The following is a 21,232-nucleotide window of genomic DNA, read 5'->3' on the forward strand; positions in this document are numbered from 1 at the left end:
TGAAGCTAAGAATGAACTAGTGCATACATGCAACATAGAACATCGACATAGACAATTCCCCACAAACAGCTAAAGCCTATGGTTGCCTTAAATATGGCTCCCAATCAGAGACAACAATAACCAGCTGTCTCTAATTGAGACCAAATTCAGGCAACCATAGACTTTCCTAGAACCTACACTCAACCATAGACACAGCTAGACACCTTCACTCAACACAAACCCATACACTACACCCAACACCCCCTTTACCATATAACCACCCAAAACACAAACATTCCCCATGTCACACCCTGACCTAACAAAAATAATAAAGAAAACAAAGAATACTAAGGCCAGGGCGTGACACAACCTCAGCCCAATTGAGATGGTTTGGGGTGCGTTGGAATGCAGAGTGAAGAAAAAGCAGCCAACAAGTGCTCAGCATATGTGGGAACTCCTTCAACACTTTTGGAAAGGCCTTCCAGGTGAAGCTGGTTGAGAGAATGCCAAGTGTGCAAAGCTGTCATCAAAGAAAACGGTGGCTACTTTGAATAAAATATATTTCGATTTGTTTAAGAACATTTTGGGTTCTACATGATTCCATGTGTTATTTCATAGTTTTGATGTCTTCACTATTATTCTACAATGTAGAACATAGTAAAAATATAGAAAACCCCTTTGAGTAGTTGTGTCCAAACATTTGACTGGTACTGTATATATATATATTTTTTTTTTTGCTCAGAAAACTTGGGGGGTCAAATAAAACCACCAGTGGCCGCCAGTTGGGAAACCCTGACCTATTTCCTCCTCCCCAGAGACTCAAAGAACAGATATACAAACACACACTGCAATAAAACACCACCATCTTCATTACAAAAAATAGTTTTTATATACTGTACGATAACAAAGCACTTTTCCATGGCACTTTGTGATCACTGTGACATCTCCATAGAGTGACAATAATTGTGACATCAAGCAAATTCAATAAGCAAACATTCATAATGAACCAAATACAAAGGAACATTTTACACAATGCAACCCATGAACAACCCATGAACACCCCATGTACAGTAGAGACACAACAACAACATCCATTAATGATGACTGATAGAGACTCGACAACAACAGTGTCTGAGGGAGCTCTCTCATTGGTGGATGGCACGGTTAAAAGCAAATCAAAACTCATGCTAGAACTTCTGACCACCACCTCAATTAACATTTGACCACAACATTTCAGAAAATAATGTTAATTTGAAGTATAATTACAAAATGACTGTCATTAGACATATTTTTAGCCGGTAGAGGCCGCATCTGGGACACGCTGTGTATGACACCGCAGTAGTAGAGGGTACTCCTCATACAACATGTATAATGGCATTTAGTCCTGAATAGAATGTGGTGAAACATATGAAGCCATGAGCCCCAGAAAATCTGTATTTTATTCCAGCTAACATCTTTACATAAAGTGATCAGATTATTTCTTAATTTCTTTGTAAATATGGCAAAATTGGGGTAAGAAATTCCATTTGGATTTCCACTCCTTCCTTATGGCAATAATGAGTAAGGCTGACAGGCTGCAGCTGCAGCATGTGATACACATGAACTAAATGATCCGACCATGTTTCAAATATAAATTCACATTTTAAATACACTGGTAAAGGATTTCTATCAAACTGAAAACACTGACATGATTTTTCTCCTGATAGGGGTAGAATGAGGGTTGTCTAGTTACCATAGGCTTTCCAAGTAGGTGGGGAGCAGACCAGGTGCTCTCTTTTTCACAATGTGGTTGCTCTGCTCTTTTTGACTACTCGCTATCTGATGATGCTATTTTAGGGGGACTGTCTCCCTACTGCTCTATGTCTCTCTCTCTTTATCTCCCTCCCTCCCTCTCTCTGTAGATGTTTGTGTGTCTCTCTCGCTCCTCTCTCACTGTGGCCTGGTGTGGTGTAACAGTTGGTGAGAGGTTTAGCTACATGTAGCCACCACAGCAGCCAGACTTCTGCTTCTCAGATGCAATGTAGTCGTGGATCTGGAACTTGGGCTCATTAGGCTGCTCGGCAGCTCTGTGCTTCAACTCCCTGGCAGAGGCAGAGAGAGAGAGGCAGAGAGAGAGAGAGAGAGAGGCAGAGAGAGAAAGAGAAAGAGAGAGAGAGAGAAAGAAAGAGAGAAAGAGAGAGAGAGAGAGAAAGAGAGAGAGAGGAGAGTGTGTGGGATGGAGCAGTGCAGAGCAGAGAAATTGAAAACATAAGGGAAAAGAGAAGGAGAGATGAGGAACATAATTGGGCAATATGTCTTTGCCCATACAGTGCAACTTTAATTTAGAAATAACATGAGTCGTGACTTACTTTGCTACAGCCAGGAAGGCCAGCTCTACGTTGACTCCAGTCTTGGCACTGGTCTCCATGAAAGGGACTCCATATTCCTGAAAAGCATCCAGGGCTTTTAATGGCACTACTCAAGTACGCCACATTCATCATATGAATGAACTTACTACCAAACACTTGAGGGAACATCAGTTCACAAGTGCAGTTTATAAATCAACATTTCAAGCTTGTTTTCATTTCACAGTGCTGTACAGTTGCTTTTGAAGAGGTTACTTGGTGTTTTGCAGTAGGAGAGAGGAGCAAACCCTTAAGTGGGCCTTGTCTCTTACCTTGGCCAGCTTCTCTCCCTCCTCACGCTTGATGACCCTCTCTCCGGCCATGTCCGTCTGTTTGGACAGAGCAGAGGAGAGTCATGGACACAACTAGTCCATTAGATCCAGAGAGGCACCACTACATCAGCCCACACAAGCCACAGCAGTTCCCAGGGCAGTCTCCAGGCTGCCTCTGAGTGTCTGACCACAGGCCAAACATTGCTCAGAGAGAAATGTGCCCTGTCCTGCTGCTCTCCCCAGCTCTGGGAATAAATGATGTCTGGTGGAACGTGACAGCAATGACCCAGTGTCTCTGTAGTAGCACCACCAGAGGGGGCACATGATCTATGGGTGCTGCTGAACTGGAGATGCCACCAGTTCTATTTGAAATCATCACAACACGTGTATTCACTAGTAACGTTCTAATTCAGCTTCAATATAAACTCAGAGGCTGAGACACTGTGTGTGCGGGTGTGTGTAATTAGGCTACAAAGTCAATAGCAGAGACAAATATGTTTCTGTGTGTGTTGTGTTCTTATTGTTACTTTTGGTATGACGACTTCTCTTGATACACTCTACAAAACCAAAAGGATGTCTAGCTCACACCTTGTTGCCGAGCAACATGATGACCACATCCTTCTGAGCATACTCATGAATTTCAGTCAGCCAGGCCTATATGGTAAGGGGGGGGGGGGGGGGGGGGGGGGAGAGAGAGAGATTAAAAAGGAGATTAGTCAGTGAAAATGCCAGTGCTAAAGGAGATCCTCTATACAAAAACAGAATCAATTTCTCTGCTCTGCTGCTTTGGTTACTATTCTCCATTCTGCGCTGCACTTCCCCTTATCCCTAAACCTTCAAAAACTTAAATAATTGCTTCTTGGAAATGTCATGAAATGTCATTGTGGAGTTCACTTCAGTAATGTACTGTGGAGGCCATATATTACTTGGCATGTAAAAGGAATTCTGGGTTCTTCCTCTAAAAGGGGGCTTATGAGAAGACGTGAGGAGATAAGGAGGAGTGAAGAGTGACATGATAGGTTTCTCACCCTGATGTTGTCAAAGGATGACTTGCTGGTGATGTCATAGAGCAGGAGGAGGGCTGAGGAGAGAAAGGCAGAGAGTCTCACACAGACATGCATTCTACCACACATACAACCAGGAAGTGTTTTAATAGAGCAGAGATTACCCTGTGCGTCTCTGTAGTAGGCGTGCGTGACACTGCGGAATCTCTCCTGTCCTGCAGTATCCCAGATCTGGGAGAAAGAGGTGAAAAATTTATTATAACAATGTAATAAACCTGGAAAACGGGACAATATCCCAACCAGCAGCAACCAATGAGCATGCAATGGTATGCACGTCATAATGGGAAATTAATGATCAATATATTTTACAGTGTAATACATTAGAATAGTCACGTGGCTTATTTCTTTTTTACCAGGTAAGTTGATTGAGAACACATTCTCATTTACAGAAATGACCTGGGGAATAGTTACAGGAAAGAGGAGGGGGATGAATGAGCCAATTGGAAGCTGGGGATGTTTAGGTAGCCATGATTGTATGACAGCCAGATTGAGAATTTAACCAGGATACCGAGGTTAATACCCCTAATCTTACAATACGTGGCATGTGATCTTTAGTGACCACAGAGAGTCAGGACACCTGTTCAACATCCCATCCGAAAGACGGCACCCTACACAGGGCAATGTCCCCAATCCCTACCCTGGGGCAATTGGATATATTCTTTTAGACCATGGGAAAGAGTGCCTCCTACTGGCCTCCAACACCACTTCCAGCAGCATCTGGTCTCCCATCCAGGTACCAACCAGGACCAACCCTGCTTAACACTGCTTAGCTTCAGAGGCAAGCCAGCATTGGGATGCAGGGTGGTGTGCTGCTCAGACAAAACCCACCGAAGGCATTTAAATGTTTGGCACCTCTCAGCCAGAATTGTTAATAGAACAGGATATGATAACAACGTATTTGCAATAGATACACTGTGGTTACATAGGGACACTTGAGTGTTGACCACATACGCCACTGCCCACTGTGTAATATTATGATACTGACTGTGGTTTAATGAATTAGACTGGTAGGGATAGGATCACAGGAATAGTGGTATCAATGTTGGGTGTAGAGGTCCCTGCTCTCTCACCTGGAGTTTGACCTTCACGTTGTCCACCGTCACAACTTTATTCTGATGAGGAGAGGAAACAGTTAATCACAGGACTGTCTATGGGGGTCTTTTTGCATAATAGAGACAGACTCAGACAAAACACATCACAGGTATTTAAATATTAAGAAGCTTCAGAAAGCAAGAATATTCTAAAGAACAAACAGACAGAGTGGAAATGGCACAGCATGCTGTATAGCAGTGGCGACCCGTCATTCAGGGCAGGTGGGCCTGTGAGCCCCAACCTTTAATAAAATAATAATAATAAATAAATATATATATATTGTTTTTGGGGGGGTTTGCCTGTTTTACATGTTATTTTGGAATTAATATGTGTCACATATCAGTTTACAAACAATGTAAAAAAATATATATTTATCATTGAGTTAATAAAGCCGCATACAAACAGGCAGCTCTAAAATGTAGGTGTTTCAGCCTAGCTCAGTGTTTTATGTGGTGGGGCAGGCCAGCAGAAAATAGGAACTGTGATTGGCTCAGTGTTCTGTCACTGATGGGGACACACTGTCACCAGCCTTTAGTAAGGGTAGACATCAAGAATGTGAGCCCCTTGGGTTCTGCCATAGACTTAGATTAGAAGTGTCCATCCAAGAAGGCTCAAGGTCATTGGCCACAGATAAAATGACCTCAAATCACATTATATCTACAGTAGCTTTGATTGGACTGATCATGTCAACATCTTACTTTTAAAGTCTTAGCTAGCAGTCATCATCAGTTGTCACCAAGTTGACAATCTACTAGCAAATCCTTTTTAATCCTTGTCATATGAAGAGAAACAATGAAGAGAAATTATAGATAAAACGGATCGGTGCTCATCGGCCATTGGACATAAAGATTACACAACAAGTTGGAAATTGCAAATTCAACAATGAGTCGTTTGGAAGGAATCAGTGGCTAACTGCAAGCGTTGCAAAGAAACCACTAACGTTAGCCTGCTATTCAATGGAGTGGCTGTGTCCCCCCCCCCCCCCCATATTCTGAATTCTGTCGCTATACATTTGAAAAGTGCTGAACAAATAGTTAAATTGACTACGTCCGTCGTGGCTTGCTCATTAACATCTTAATCGGAATTACGGATTGCCTCTTATCCGCTTGTCGTCCCCTTATGCCATAGTTTGTACATCTCATTTGTCAGTAGAAACCACAGTTGTTTAAGCAAGTCTGCCATGTCAGCTATGTTTTTTAAAAGGCAGTAAATGAGGCTGAACGAACTGTTTCGCTGCCAGACAAGGCTCCGCTGAAAGCCAGGTTTAGCAGTGGTAAGGTGTTGGGACAGCTTTGCGTAGGCCCTAACAGTTTATGGGCACTGTTTGTCACCGTTATAGTGCAATTCATGTATTGTTTAATGTTGTGGCTTTCATGGCATGCATCCCACTTTTTGGGGGGGGGGGGGGGGGGGGGGCACCATGATTTCCATGCTAAAATCACCACTGCTATATAGACTCACATGAAAACTAAGAGGAGCTTCAGAGGCCGGGCAAAGAAAGCCAATTGCTACACCCACACTACAGAGGTTCTGGAATTAGACTTAATTTCACAATAGTGAGAAAGAAGACTGGTGTCACGTCCTGACTATAGAGAGCCCTTATTTTCTATGGTAGAGTAGGTCAGGGAGGGAATGGGGTTTAGTCTAGTTTATTATTTCTATGTGGGGTTCTAGTTTTATTTTTCTATGTTGGTGATTGGTATGATTCCCAATTGGAGGCAGCTGGTAATCGTTGTTTCTAATTGGGGATCATATTTAAGTAGCATTTTTTCTACCTGTGTTTTATGGGATATTGTTTTGAGTTAGTGCACGTAGCACATCTGTAGTCACGGTTTGTTGTTAGTTTATTGTTTTGTTTTGCTAAGTTTCACTTACTAATAAATTATGTGGAACTCAACATCCGCTGCGCCTTGGTCTGATAATTATTCCAGCGAACGTGACAACTGGCAAAATAACAACCCACTCCCTGGCTAATTTCCTGTGGCTGTCAGGGACGCCATGTGATTTTCTGTATAGGCAGGAGTCTAAAATAGTCATGAGTGAAAAAAATAATATTAGCTACAGATATGGATAAGTGAAAAACACATCTTGTGAAAGATGCTCTTCAAGACAATATAGAAGGAATATGGAAGATTGAGGAGGAATAAGATGCTTCCAAGTGAAACACATATCTTGTGAAAGATGCTCTTCGAGGGAGTATAGAAAGAATATGGAAAATTGAGAAGGAATAAGATGCCTAAGTCATGTGAAATGATGTGTCCCTTCTAAACTAAGTCCCAAATATGTACGTACATACACCCACCCACACATACACTCACGGACAAACCCAATGGCACACATTCTAGAGGTCAACCAATAACAGCTTGTTGTAAGGTCAGTCTGCTGTGTAGGTGTCATTATTATGCAGGTAACTGAACCAGTTAACCTCACCCTGACCTTTTAAACTTCCTGTTTGTATTTCAGGGGGAAACAGGAGGAAAGTCACTAAGTGAGAACATGACACAAGCAACAATGTTGAAATGAAGGAAGTGAACGCTACAACTGGTACATATCACTTCCTCTAAGCTAACCTCATTACTCCACTATCAGTACCCGGGTACAGTCAGCCCCTGCCTTTCCTGTGAGCACACTGTGACAGACACACACTCTCTCTGAAGTGAGTCCAATCTTCTAAAATGGCCCCTCTTAACGGGGGTCACCACCCATTGAGACTTCCACCTTGGCAGAACGGACATGGTCCAACCCCTGCATTAGTTGCCATGGGTTTCCGTTTTTCCCTCCAATTATTACGCAGATTGGCCACACACGGCTTAGCGTTGACAAGCCCCATGCTGAGCAACTGCTACAAGGAAGCAGGGCCAAAATAGCCCTGCCACGTTAGCTAGTCACAGCAGTCTTCCCATCCACACAGGGTATTGATTGGTATAGCTAGAGGCTCAGCAAGGAACATATTGACTGATCCTGTATCATTCTCAAAATCATCTCTCCTTATAATCTTCTGTTCCATACAGATGCAATGCAAGTAGCCGTGGGTGGTCACTACACACAACTCATTGTTATAATGCACTTATTTATGAATCTCATTAATAGTTATTACCTGTTGCACAAGCATGGAGAAAATAATCTCCATTTGTCTACATAAACGGTCCACACATCCCTATCCATGATGTACTCCCATCCCAGGCAGTCCTAATGTCTACACCATCAACACAGAGTGGTAACACAGCACTCTGCCTTAATGCAACATAATTTCCTCCAAAACCGCCATTTTACCAGCCATTAGATAGAGTGTTTTCTTTGGAGGGTGAGCGGGTCCAAATCCACTGGTGCAAGAGTATTTCTTTCTGTCCATATTCTCTCTCTTTTTCCATCTCTCACTCATTTTCTCTATCTTTTTCTCTCTCTCACCAGCAGCTGGTTGGAAGCTATGGAAATCTGTCCCCCACCAATCTGTCATGAGAGCTGCTTGTTTATTTGACCCCAGCCAGGACAGAGCATCGTTTGTGGGGGTAACGTAACGTACAACGTCTTCAACAACATTCTAGCGTTTATCTTGTAAATAGACCATTTATAAATGAGAAAGAACAGAGAGAAACAGCAGACATAATGCATACATTATGAATGTATAGACACAAAGAACCTTCCAACCATGTGTTGATACCACTCTGAGTCTACTGACATCTCTCTCACCCTAAAGTCTATTCCCACGGTGGCTATGAAGTTGCCTCCCAAAAAGGCCCCGTCTTTAAAGCGCACCAGCACACACGTCTTCCCCACCGCAGAGTCTCCCAGCAGCATCACCTAGAGAGGCGTCACAGCCAGAGGTCAGAGAGAGGGGTTAGGGGTCATACCTGGGCCCAACATACTGGCATCAACCCTCACATGACCAGAAGAATGGTAATAACTCCAAACAAGCTTTCACTGAACAATGTTTGGTCTTAAGAGATTAATCAGAGTGCAACTGGTTCATATGCAAATTACTTTCTGAAAGTAATCTGTTGATTATTTCATGATGCTGTGCATCCATGAGAAGTGAAACTTATAAAACTAGAATTTCACGACATCATGATGACTAGTGTTGTTAAGTGTCAAAGCACTGACTCATGATCCTATTGCAAAATGTTCTTGTTGTTTTAGCCTCATCTGAACTTCCTGGTTATTTATTGGGCACCTGATTTAGTTTGGATATTTTATCCACCCGTTGATTTCATCTTTATAAGGTTGTAGACTAAATTATGTGGTTGATGTGTGGGTCTACCCTTATTAATTTGATCATTCATATTTCAACATGAGTAGTGTTCTGCAGTAAAACAGCTTAGTGTGGATATGTATGAGAGATCATATTTGCACAAACCATCATGAGACTGATGTGTGAATTACCTGTTGTACTTCTGCTTGGTCTAGTTCATTAACCACTCTCCTGATTCTGATCAATCCCCAAACGCTCATGATTAAAAGTACTATGTAACAATATGCACCTTTACTGTAATTACATTTTAAATACAATAACATGGACTTTTCCCCCTAAGATTTGGAGAGAAATGTACTATTACGTGGTATGCAGTTAACCTGTATTACCAAGTGCTACATTCTTCCTTGAGACAATATTTAGATATCATTAAGAATGGGAGGACTGAATAGCGTGATTCATATCAAATAAACCTGTGTCACATTGGATACATTATCCAGTGGTGTAAAGTACTACTTAAGTAGTTTTTTGGGGTATCTGTACTTTACTATTTATATTTTTGCCAATTTTCACTTCACTACATTCCTAAAGAAAATAATGTACTTTCTACTCCATACATTTCCCTGACACCCAAAAGTACTCGTTACATTTTGACAAGTAAATGGTCCAATTCGCACACGTATCAAGAGAACATCCCTGGTCACCCCTACTGCCTCTGATCTGTATGACTCACTAAACACAAATTCTTCATTTGTAAATTATGTCTGAGTGTTGGAGTGTGCCCCTGGCTATCTGTCAATAAAAAATTAAAACATTTAATTTTGTCCTCTGGTTTATACTTTTGATACATAAGAATCAAAAGTAAATGGAATTGCTCAAATGTACTTAAGTATATTTAAAACCAAATACTTTTAGACTTTTACTTAAGTATTTTACGGCGTGACTTTCACTTTTACTTGAGTCATTTTCTATTAAGGTATCTTTACTTTTACTCAAGTATGACTGTTGAGTACTTTTTCCACCACTGACATTATCCATAAGGGAGGGGTGAAATTGCTGTGCACTGGTGTGTGGCAAGGCACATAATTGATAGTGGTGGGGTAATTAAGAGTAATGTAAACAGAATAGAAGCTTGCCACAATGATAACAGCTGTTCTTATTCCATAGTGGTATATTGTGCTACATTAAGGGGAAACTTCACAAAAGCAAGGGCTATCCTCTTAGAAAAAAAGGTGCTATCTAGAACCTAAAAGGGTTCTTTGGCTGTCCCGATTGGAGAACCCTATGAAGAACCCTTGTTGGTTCCAGGTAGAACCCTTTTGGTTCCAAGTAGACCCGTTTTTGGGTTCCATGTAAACTCAGCAAAAAAAGAAACGTCCCTTTTTCAGGACCCTGTCTTTCAAAAATAATTTGTAAAAATCCAAATAACTTCGCAGATCTTCATTGTAAAGGGTTTAAACACTGTTTCCCGTACTTGTTCAATGAAACATAAACAATTAATGAACATGCACCTGTGGAATGGTCGTTAAGACACTAACGGCTTACAGACGGCGAGCAATTAAGGTCACAGTTATGAAAACTTAGGACACTAAAGAGGCCTTCCTACTGACTGAAAAACACCAAAAGAAAGATGCTCAGTGTCCCTGCTCATCTGCGTGAACGTGCCTTAGGCATGCTGCAAGGAGGCATGAGGACTGCAAATGTGGCCAGGGCAATAAATTCCAATGTCCGTACTGTGAGACGCCTAAGACAGCGCTACAGGGAGACAGGGTGGACAGCTGTCCTCGCAGTGGCAGACCACATGTAACAACACCTGCACAGGATCGGTACATCCGAACATCACACCTGCGGGACAGGTACAGGATGGCAACAACAACTGCCCGAGTTACACCAGGAACGCACAATCCCTCCATCAGTGCACAGACTGTCCGCAATAGGCTTAGAGAGGCTGGACTGAGGGCTTGTAGGCCTGTTGTAAGGCAGGTCCTCACCAGACATCAGTGGCAACAATGTCTCCTATGGGCACAAACCCACCGTCGCTGGACGAGACAGGACTGTCAAAAAATGCTCTTCAGGCCTCCCGTCTAGAGCACTGAATCGCAGTGCTAGCTGCGCCACCAGAGTCTCTGGGTTCGCGCCCAGGCTCTGTCGCAGCCGGCCGCGACCGGGAGGTCCGTGGGGCGACGCACAATTGGCTTAGCGTCGTCCGGGTTAGGGAGGGTTTGGCCGGTAGGGATATCCTTGTCTCATCGCGCTCCAGCGACTCCTCTGGCGGGCCGGGCGCAGTGCGCGCTAACCGAGGGGGACGGGTGCACAGTGTTTCCTCTGACACATTGGTGCGGCTGGCTTCCGGGTTGGAGGCGCGCTGTGTTAAGAAGCAGTGCGGCTTGGTTGGGTTGTGCTTCGGAGGACGCATGGCTTTCGACCTTCGTCTCTCCCGAGCCCGTACGGGAGTTGTAGCGATGAGACAAGATAGTAATCACTAGCGATTGGATACCACGAAAATTGGGGAGAAAAGGGGATAAAAATTTAGGGGGGAAAAAGAAATGCTCTTCACTGACGAGTTGTGGTTTTGTCTCACCAGGGGTGATGGTCGGATTCACGTTTATTGTCGAAGGAATGAGCGTTACACTGAGGCCTGTACTCTGGAGCGAGATCGATTTGGAGGTGGGGGGTACGTCATGGTCTGGGGCGGTGTGTCCAGCATCATCGGACTGAGCTTCTTGTCATTGCAGGCAATCTCAACGCTGTGCGTTACAGGGAAGACATCCTCCTCCCTCACGTGGTACCCTTCCTGTAGGCTCATCCTGACATGACCCTCCAGCATGACAATGCCACCTGCCATACTGCTTGTTCTGTGCGTGATTTCGTGCAAGACAGGAATGTTAGTGTTCTGCAATGGCTAGCGAAGAGCCCGGATCTCAATCCCATTGAGCACGTCTGGAACCTGTTGGATCGGAGGGTGAGGGCTAGGGCCAGTCCCCCCAGAAATGTCTGGGAACTTCCAGGTGCCTTGGTAGAAGAGTGGGGTAACATCTCACAGCAAGAACTGGCAGATCTGGTGCAGTCCATGAGGAGGAGATGCACTGCAGTACTTAATGTAGCTGGTGGCCACACCAGATACTGACTGTTACTTTTGATTTTTACCCCCACTTTGTTCAGGGACACATCATTCCATTTCTGTTAGTCACAGGTCTGTGGAACTTGTTCAGTTTATGTCTCAGTTGTTGAATCTTATATTAATACAAATATTTACACGTTAAGTTTGCTGAAAATAAATGCAGTTGACAGTGAGAGGACGTTTCTTTTTTTGCTGAGTTTAGAACCTTTTCCACAGAGGGTTCTACATGGAACCCAAAAGGGTTTCACCTGGAACAAAAAAAAGGGTTTCACCTGGAACAAAAAAAAGGGTTTCACCTGGAACAAAAAAAAGGGTTTCACCTGGAACAAAAAAAAGGGTTTCACCTGGAACAAAAAAAAGGGTTTCACCTGGAACAAAAAAAAGGGTTTCACCTGGAACAAAAAAAAGGGTTTCACCTGGAACAAAAAAAAGGGTTTCACCTGGAACAAAAAAAGGGTTTCACCTGGAACAAAAAAGGGTTTCACCTGGAACAAAAAAAAGGGTTTCACCTGGAACAAAAAAAGGGTTTCACCTGGAACAAAAAAAAGGGTTTCACCTGGAACAAAAAAAGGGTTTCACCTGGAACAAAAAAAGGGTTTCACCTGGAACAAAAAAAAGGGTTTCACCTGGAACAAAAAAAAGGGTTTCACCTGGAACAAAAAAAAGGGTTTCACCTGGAACAAAAAAAAAGGGTTTCACCTGGAACAAAAAAAAAGGGTTTCACCTGGAACAAAAAAAAAGGGTTTCACCTGGAACAAAAAAAAGGGTTTCACCTGGAACAAAAAAGGGTTTCACCTGGAACAAAAATGGGTTTAATTTGGAACCAAAGGGGTTCTTCCATGGGGACAGCCTTTTTTATAAGAGTGTACTGGTGTGCAGAATAGGCAGAGTATTTTAATAGATTTTCCTTCATTTGTTTGAGATGGCCACCTGTACCACCAGTGAAGCTTCTCAATTAGGCTACAGTCAATATTAATACCAGCAGGCAGCGCCATAACATGATCATAAGCATAATACTGTTATAAGCACATAATAAACAGTCTAATAATATATATCCCAATAATAAGAATAGCCTAATACAGACCTTGAAGGCAATATCAAAATACTCGCAAACCGAGGCGCATCTCTCCAACACATATTTTGATGTTCCGTTTTTAGTCTCTTTATCCTTCAACGATGCCTTCTTTGTGGACATCGCAATGACTATCACCACAGTATCACCGAGATCTGTCAGCGCGCCGCGCGATGTTCCTCCCGAGATGCCAGTGACTCAAAACCAGTTAACACGAGCAATGAGTCCATCTGCAGTCATTTAGCGTTGTCCAAAACCACCCAGCGCTTTCTAATAACAATTTCTTGACGCTGAATCAACTAATGCCAATCATAGAGTCGTGGTTAAAACTTAAAGGGGGATTCTCTTGAGGACGCGGCTACATTCGTGGAGAAAATATAATCAATATGCGGAAACATTTCTCAGTTATGCAGAACGTTGGAACGGATCCGCATCATTCTTTACGCGTTGGCAGATGAAACGACGTTGCTATTGTCATTTGTCCAATGAAGATAATGTTATTTAGGTCTATGAAATGAGGCAGTTTTTTGTAATTTTCATAAATGAAAACAACTAGGTCTTCAACCTAGCCACGGACGCAACAGGCAGTGATGGCACGAGTTATTAGTCACAGGTGTTACTGAACTCGTTGATCATGAAAGAGGAGGAGTTCAGCGAACGAAAAAAAAACGTCTGTCAACGTGTTGCCACTGAAAAATACACTTCGCTTTCAATCCTAAATTAATGCTATTCCAATGATTTCAGAATTCTGAAAAATTCCTACAATTTAATCCACAACATGTCAGGTAGGTGGTCTTTCCTCACCTATGTCTACTTTTCAAAGGATGTATGTAGCCTTGAGAAAATACACTAATAACAGACAGTGTTCATATGAGAATCTCATTTCCTTTCACTTAATTGACATGACATAATGTCAAAAATGTTCTCCTAATTGCCAAGCCATGCATGATCATGTGGATGGATACCAGCTGAATCTTTGACTAAGAGTTTGTCTCTCCCCAGTGCTCAAAAGAGAGAGACGAGAAAAAGAGATGTCTGTGGGTCTCTCTCTAGCTCCATCACTTCACATTACAGGCAGTTGTGGGCTCAGACAGACAGACAAACAGACAGACAGACAGACAGACAGAAAGACTGGCGAACCTTGGTTAATCTTCTATCCACCTAGTACAACAAAGGTTTCTGCAAGTGCAACCAAACCTTTTTATACCCACTGCATTTGTCACAACCTTTTTCTGTATGACAAAGCATTTTTCGTATCTCCAAGGTAAGCAGCTTTGTGTGTCCTTTTTCTGGATTGCTTTTGTACGGCTTATATGCCTTCAGACAAACAAAGCCTTAGTCATCACTGTCTGTCACAGCACAAAACATTCAGGTCTATTTCTGAAAATAGCATCACCCTGAGCTTTATAACTTTTACAGTCCCGTTCTTTCTGTCTTTCTTTCTTACTTTCATTTTCTCTGTGAATGGAAGCCCACCATACATCACCACAGTGATAATGTAGACCGTATATGCAGACAATCAATCACTCCAGTTCAAATTCACAACAGTGAGTGATACATCTGCGAAACACAGCTATCCATCAGGGAACAGACCAACTGGTGCATCATTAACTGTAATCATACACCGCTTTCTAGCAACACCCAACTGTGTGCTAAAGATCATTATGATTGCAGAAAGAGGAAGATGATTGGCACCTCAGACAACAGTTTTAGGGACCCTGGAAGGGAAGACACTTGTTGTCCCATCAATCCCAGTAACAAAGTGATCTGTTCCCTTCATGGTCACTTGTCCCCTATGGCTCATGGCAGACAATAACGCAGAGACTCACCGTGAAGCCGATGCCCACAGTGGCAGAGAAGGAGCCGGGTATGAACTTTCCTTGGTCATACTGGACCAGCAGAGAGGTCTTCCCCACGCCGCTGTCTCCCACCATGATGGTCTGTGGATAGCAGGAAGAACAGAGAGCAGGTTAGCCACATCACAGCACTACACAGCACAGCACTACACAGCACTACACAGCACAGCACTACACAGCACTACACAGCACAGCACTACACAGCACTACACAGCACTACACAGCACTACACAGCACTACACAGCACAGCACTACACAGCACTACACAGCACAGCACTACACAGCACAGCACTACACAGCACTACACAGCACTACACAGCACAGCACTACACAGCACAGCACTACACAGCACTACACAGCACTACACAGCACAGCACAGCACTACACAGCACTACACAGCACAGCACTACACAGCACTACACATCACTACACAGCACAGCACTACACAGCACAGCACTACACAGAACTACACAGCACTGCACAGCACTACACAGCACTACACAGCACAGCACTACACATCACAGCACTACACAGCACTACACATCACAGCATTACACAGCACTACACAGCACTACACAGCACAGCACAGCACTACACAGCACTACACAGCACAGCACTACACAGCACTACACATCACAGCATTACACAGCACTACACAGCACTACACAGCACAGCACTACACAGCACAGCACTACACAGCACTACACAGCAATAACACAGAGACTCACCGTGACGCAGAGACTCACCGTACAGCACAGCACTACACAGCACTACACAGCACAGCACTACACAGCACAGCACTACACATAACTACACAGCACTGCACAGCACTACACAGCACAGCACTACACATCACAGCACTACACATCACAGCACAGCACTACACAGCACTACACAGCACTACACATCACAGCATTACACAGCACTACACAGCACTACACAGCACAGCACTACACAGCACTACACAGCACAGCATAGTGCAAAAAAAAAGGGTTATTCGGCTGCCCCCATAGCTTAACCCTTTTTGGTTCCAGGGAGAACCCTTTTTGGTTCCACAAAGAACCATTTTGGGTTCCATGTAGAACCCTCAATGGAAAGGGTCCTACATGGAACCAAAAAGGGTTCCTCAAATGGTTCTCCTATGGGGACAGCCGAAAAACCATTTTACTTTCTAGATAGCACCTTTTTTCTAAGAGTGTACAGTACAGAACAGCACACTGCTCATCTATAGGCCTGTACAATGAGTGTGTGTAGCGTACCCTACTGTATATGTGCATCTGTTGCTTACAGTGCGGAACATGCCCTTGCCTGATGCCATATAATGTGTGTAATATAATGTGATGCTATGAAGGTCAGTTGGGTAAATACCCGATGGGAGGAGGGAAATGGCAGTGGATGAGTCTGAATGTACCAGGGATATAAGGCAGCTGCAGCCTGAGCATCATGTCAGCCATGCTACTTGGATTCAAGACGATGCGCTCTGTGCCCCAAAGGGAGCATTAAGAGATCTCTCCTTGCCCACTCAACTGAAAAAACTCTTGCACAATGACACACAGCACAGACAAACACACATCAGCAGGCTACACACACACACGCACGCACGCACGCACGCATGCACGCACGCACACAGTGGTGTAGTGGAGAGTATACTCAGGTATATGGTGTATACTCACTTATTTTTTGTTGGGCCTTGTGTATATTCCCTTCTTAATCCCCATGATGCATATCAAAGTAGTGTAGTGGAGGTATATGCCTTATCAATAAATAAGTCTGATGGAACAGATCAGAATGTTTCGCTTAAAATGTTGATAAACTATTATTTCTTCACATTTTAGGTGCAGCAATGTGCACGCTACGGTAGGCCTATATTTAGAAAGAGGGGAGATCTAAAGATGTAACAACTATCATGGGTTGCTAATAGGACTAGGATAATTACATTTGGCTGCTAGACAATGAAAGAAAGCTCAAAGAAAACCAATAGAACAGGAGTATGCATGAAAGGAAGTCTTTAGAAAATAATTACCTCCAGGTTTCTATGGTGGGATTTTGGCTATACAGGCTACTTTGAAGCAAGGTAAGACATGCCAATTAATATAAAGTGATTATTTGCATCAATTATTGCCATTTGTTTTGGAATCTCCATCTTGTGCTATATGTGCTACAGAAACACCACTAACCAAACAACAGTGCTAGGTGCCTGCACACTTGAATTAAAGGGTATCTACACAAACAAATCTAAAAGTTTTACTCGGTTGACATCCTCATTTATCTTTCAATAGTAGGCCTACTATTAGCCTACTTGCACAGTACATATTGGGTACCTGACTGTGAAAGACCAATATGGGATTGATCATTTTAGGTCAGTCAGAGTATATGTCACTGTTTCTCATAGAATTTTTCACACAGGGTGCCTTTCCTTCGCCGGCCGGGCCGTTTGGGAAATGTTTGGCAAAATTAGAGTATAGCCACTTCTCCAGGCACCTCTGCACACACACACACACACACACACACACACACACACACACACACACACACACACACACACACACACACACACACACACACACACACACACACACACAGAGAGAGAGATGCGTCATCCCAACGGGCATCTGCTGTTGATTTGAGAGGGGAGCGTTGCACGTGGGCATCAATAAGGCCCTGTTGCCATGGTTATCAGGTTGGTGGCTGGTGTTGTGTGGCTAGCCTGGGGCTCCGTGGCAGCAGTCAGCAGACGCTCTTCGCCTCTTTTGTTGACATTTATCACCTCCCAGCAGGCGGCCCCACTGCCTCTTATCTGCTGGCTCATAGAGCCTCACAGCCCACCCAGCTCCCCAACACTCTAATCACTCACATCCCTTTCTCAACTTTCTCATTTTTTAGGCCTCAGAAAGAAAATTTTAATTTCTTCATTACTGTCTCACCAGATATGGTAGATTTAGCTAAAATACATTATTTCTAGTCTTTACCCAGATTAACTCTTTCTCTTCCTACAGAATACAAAGTGGAGACTGTCTGGGGGACTGGACTAGATATACGTGCTGACATTCGTGTTGACCTTTTAAAATGTGGGATTGAAAATCTCAGATCAATTTAAAATCTCAAATCAACCAATAAACACTGACCTTTTGAAGCGACTTTAACATTCACTTATATTTTATTAAAGGTTAATTTTTCATGGTGGATGCTTAGGACAGGATAGCATTCATGAATACACGGTCACAACACCAACAACAGTCTGACGCAGACTTGCGGATTCGTCTGATGACGCATGGAGCACAAACACACACAGTGGGTGTACCCTGTGTGAAGGCCTGAGCAACCAGAAGCCACTGTCAACCAACTACATTACTATTTCTTGTCATCCTCATCCAACTTTAATGTCTGTATGAGGGGGGAGGGGGGGCAGAGAGTTTGGGAAAATGGAGAGGAAGTGGGGGTGTAGCCTACCACAGGGGGCAGGGGAGAGATGCTTTTACCATAGCAACACACAAGCTCTCGTAGTAAGAGAGCACCAACTCCCCCCTGAGTTGTTTTAGTTAATCAGGCATAACCCCCTAACCTGGGTACCTGTCCGTGTACTCCGTTTCTTCCAACAACCAATGAACAATCAGCTGACAGGCCAGTCTCTGTGGCAAAACTTGTATTTTTTATTTCACCTTTATTTAACTGACAGGAGTGGCAAGGAGTGGAATGATAGCTAAACAGACTGGTACCCAGATTAATAACCCCCACAGATGTCTCACAATTAACTAAGTCAAAAACAAACTATAAGGCTATGTGATTCTGTCAACCTAGAGGAAACACCCATCTCTCTCTCTTTCTAATATAGCAAAAGGTTGTTGTTTTCCTTCAGTTAATGAGAATCTACCTCTGGGGTTGTCCTCATACACCCACTGAGTCATTATGCTGCATTGTTTGTGAAAGAAACACAGGGTAAATGGAAACATTCAACATAAGCACTTTCTGTTCCTACACTGGAGTATTCTCAGTCAGTTGGCGTGAGGGCTGGATTTATCTAGCTGCTTTGGGGAATGGAGTTGTTATAGAATGATCAAATTATTAGCATAACACTTGATGCCTATGGATAAATAATATACTTTCTATGAATTTAAATACTTGCCCTAAAAATAAAGTGATATGAAAAAATATGAAGTTAATATTAGATGTTGCTTACTTAAGTAATTTACCCCAACAATGTTGATGTGTATAAGTGGGTGTATTGTGAAAAAAATGATGTGGCGTTGAAGTGAATTTGGTCTCTAACGGAATAACATGCCCCAAGTCTCATCTTTCTTTCATGACATTTCCGCCCATCTACTTCCACCACACCCACAAATTTCCTGAGGTAAAAAAAAGTAATTAAAGATGCACATTTCTCTAGAATAACTTAACATTGGCATCAGTGCTAATGTCCTAAAAAGCAGCATTGGTCTTTAACAGGAAGATGTTCTATCAAGGCTATGCGATTACACATAGGAAGGAACAGAGAATGTAAAGGAAGCATACATATCAGGGTTGGGGTCAATTTCATTTTAATTCCAGTCAATTCAGAAAGTAAACCAAATTCAAATTCTAATACCACATTTTTCTCATTGAAAAGCATTGAAGATAATTGGAATTTGTATTTATGTGTACTTCCTGAATTGACTGGAATTTAAATGGAATTGACCCCAATCCTGATACATATCCCTTCAATTTCCAAGTGTCCTCACATGAAGTACAAATAAAAATGCAGTCAATAATGACAAAGTATACATCATATGAGTAGGCTCTTGCTGATGTATGTGTGTTGGTGTGGCTCACAAAAAACAAAAGGGGAGCAGTTCAACCATTACATTCCACTATAGAAAGTGATAGTCAGGTTACATTTTCATTATGTAACCTGGAGGACAAAGTTCTATCTTCTTTTTGTCCCATTGGACATGTACAGCTGTCAGCCTGGCTGTCCAGGGCCCCTGAAACCTGGCAGGTGCTGATTCAGGTGAGAGAGATGAATGAAGTCATGGAAGCTGGCAAAGGGAATGGGTTCTCCACAAGCAGTCAACCCACACTGAGATGTCCCTGCAATGAGCAACCATTCCAAATTGCTTACCTACATAGTCCAACGTTGATATTATTACCTCTACATTACACATACAACTGAAATATCCACTCAAGTAGAACGCTGACTGTTGTAGCACCTCCCATGTCACATAATGAAGGCATTGTTCACGCAGACAGAAAAGTTTACTTTTATACTATTACAGACACACTTAAATATTAAAATATATATTTACAAAAGAGTACAATTTAAAAGGTAGATTATGTATATAGAGATAGGCTACCCCAGTAGAATTGGCCAATTTAGCACATCATCTTATGTGAGTTCAGCCTTTTTGGTGATTTTAAGTTAGCCTACGAGTTAAGTTATGAAAAAGTAGCCTAATCACCTTGTGCATTAGGTCCTCGTTATAGGGGAACGTGATTTCGAGGGGAGTCAGGCAGTCCTCTGTATCCGTGTCCACCGCAGATGACCCATAGGCACTGTCCGAGTGAAGCGCATCGCCCTGGTCAACACATTCCATTTCAGGGGTATTCTCCATAATGATATCCATCTTCTTTATTTGTTCCTATAGAATCTTTTTGTCAACGAGTTGAGAAGCTTTATTTTTTTAATAAGCGGAGCTTTTAGACACGTCGCTGCAATAACTTTATCTCCTTTCCCCGCTCTCTCTCGTTTGCTGTCGCTCTTCTCTACACTCACCGCCCCCTCCTTGTCTAAATCCCTTGCACTTGCAGGTTTGATACTGATGCTCCTGGCAAGAACTATAGCCACATAGGGGGATCATTTCCGCAGAGTCGAATAAAAATTTAAAGCAAAGCGCTCCTACTGGAAGCGGACACGGAGGTGTACTATAGTATTTATGAAACCATGTCAACTGTGTGCGTTGAAGTGGAGGACGTGCATCATGGTGAGCGCCTTCAAACGCAAATCATCACGTGTCTTCTCTTTGGGATTACTGCGAATTAGCTATATACTTTTGAGGGATGGATGAGGCATATTGGGTCATATCCTAAACCTGATTTTAAACTAGTAATTGTGGCCGAAATAATATATTGTATATCAATAACTAATTTCACACGAACACACACGACTCCTTAATGATTATTGATACTATCCAGCCTCTCTGAGATCCTTGGGAACCTGCTAAATTAATCCC

The 21,232-nt window shown here is 42.9% G+C and overlaps 1 protein-coding gene across 4 annotated transcripts; it reads right to left on the minus strand.

Moving 5' to 3' along the window:
• Positions 1 to 849: 849 nt before the first annotated feature.
• Positions 850 to 21,160, minus strand: LOC129833267 (ras-related protein Rab-37-like). 4 transcript variants are annotated; one of them, XM_055897723.1, is made up of 10 exons: positions 20,462 to 20,968; positions 15,003 to 15,113; positions 8,482 to 8,592; positions 4,770 to 4,811; positions 3,804 to 3,870; positions 3,664 to 3,716; positions 3,224 to 3,289; positions 2,636 to 2,692; positions 2,328 to 2,404; positions 850 to 2,060 (listed from the first exon to the last, which is right to left on the minus strand). In XM_055897723.1, exons 1-10 carry the CDS (start codon positions 20,624 to 20,626, stop codon positions 1,952 to 1,954), a joined length of 858 nt encoding a protein of 285 aa, XP_055753698.1. In that variant the 5' UTR covers positions 20,627 to 20,968; the 3' UTR covers positions 850 to 1,951. The 4 variants fall into 4 exon arrangements, with proteins under 4 accessions (XP_055753698.1, XP_055753700.1, XP_055753701.1 ...); XM_055897725.1 differs by lacking the exon at positions 8,482 to 8,592 and having other exon boundaries at positions 20,462 to 21,069; XM_055897726.1 differs by lacking the exons at positions 15,003 to 15,113; positions 20,462 to 20,968 and adding an exon at positions 13,186 to 13,823.
• Between the last annotated feature and the right edge of the window lie 72 nt (positions 21,161 to 21,232).

This window comes from Salvelinus fontinalis, chromosome 34 (genome assembly GCF_029448725.1).
Source record: "Salvelinus fontinalis isolate EN_2023a chromosome 34, ASM2944872v1, whole genome shotgun sequence".
Classification (NCBI taxonomy): Eukaryota; Metazoa; Chordata; class Actinopteri; order Salmoniformes; family Salmonidae; genus Salvelinus; species Salvelinus fontinalis.

What these genes read in the sequence shown, in the direction of transcription:
- LOC129833267 (XM_055897723.1), bottom strand. Translation starts at nt 20,626, where the DNA reads ATGGATATCATTATGGAGAATACCCCTGAAATGGAATGTGTTGACCAG. An exon ending in ACGTGAAGGTCAAACTCCAG is followed by an intron (nt 3,871 to 4,769) that starts GTGAGAGAGCAG and finishes TCTTTCTCCCAG; the next exon opens with ATCTGGGATACTGCAGGACA. An exon ending in AGGGAGAGAAGCTGGCCAAG is followed by an intron (nt 2,405 to 2,635) that starts GTAAGAGACAAG and finishes GATGCTTTTCAG; the next exon opens with GAATATGGAGTCCCTTTCAT.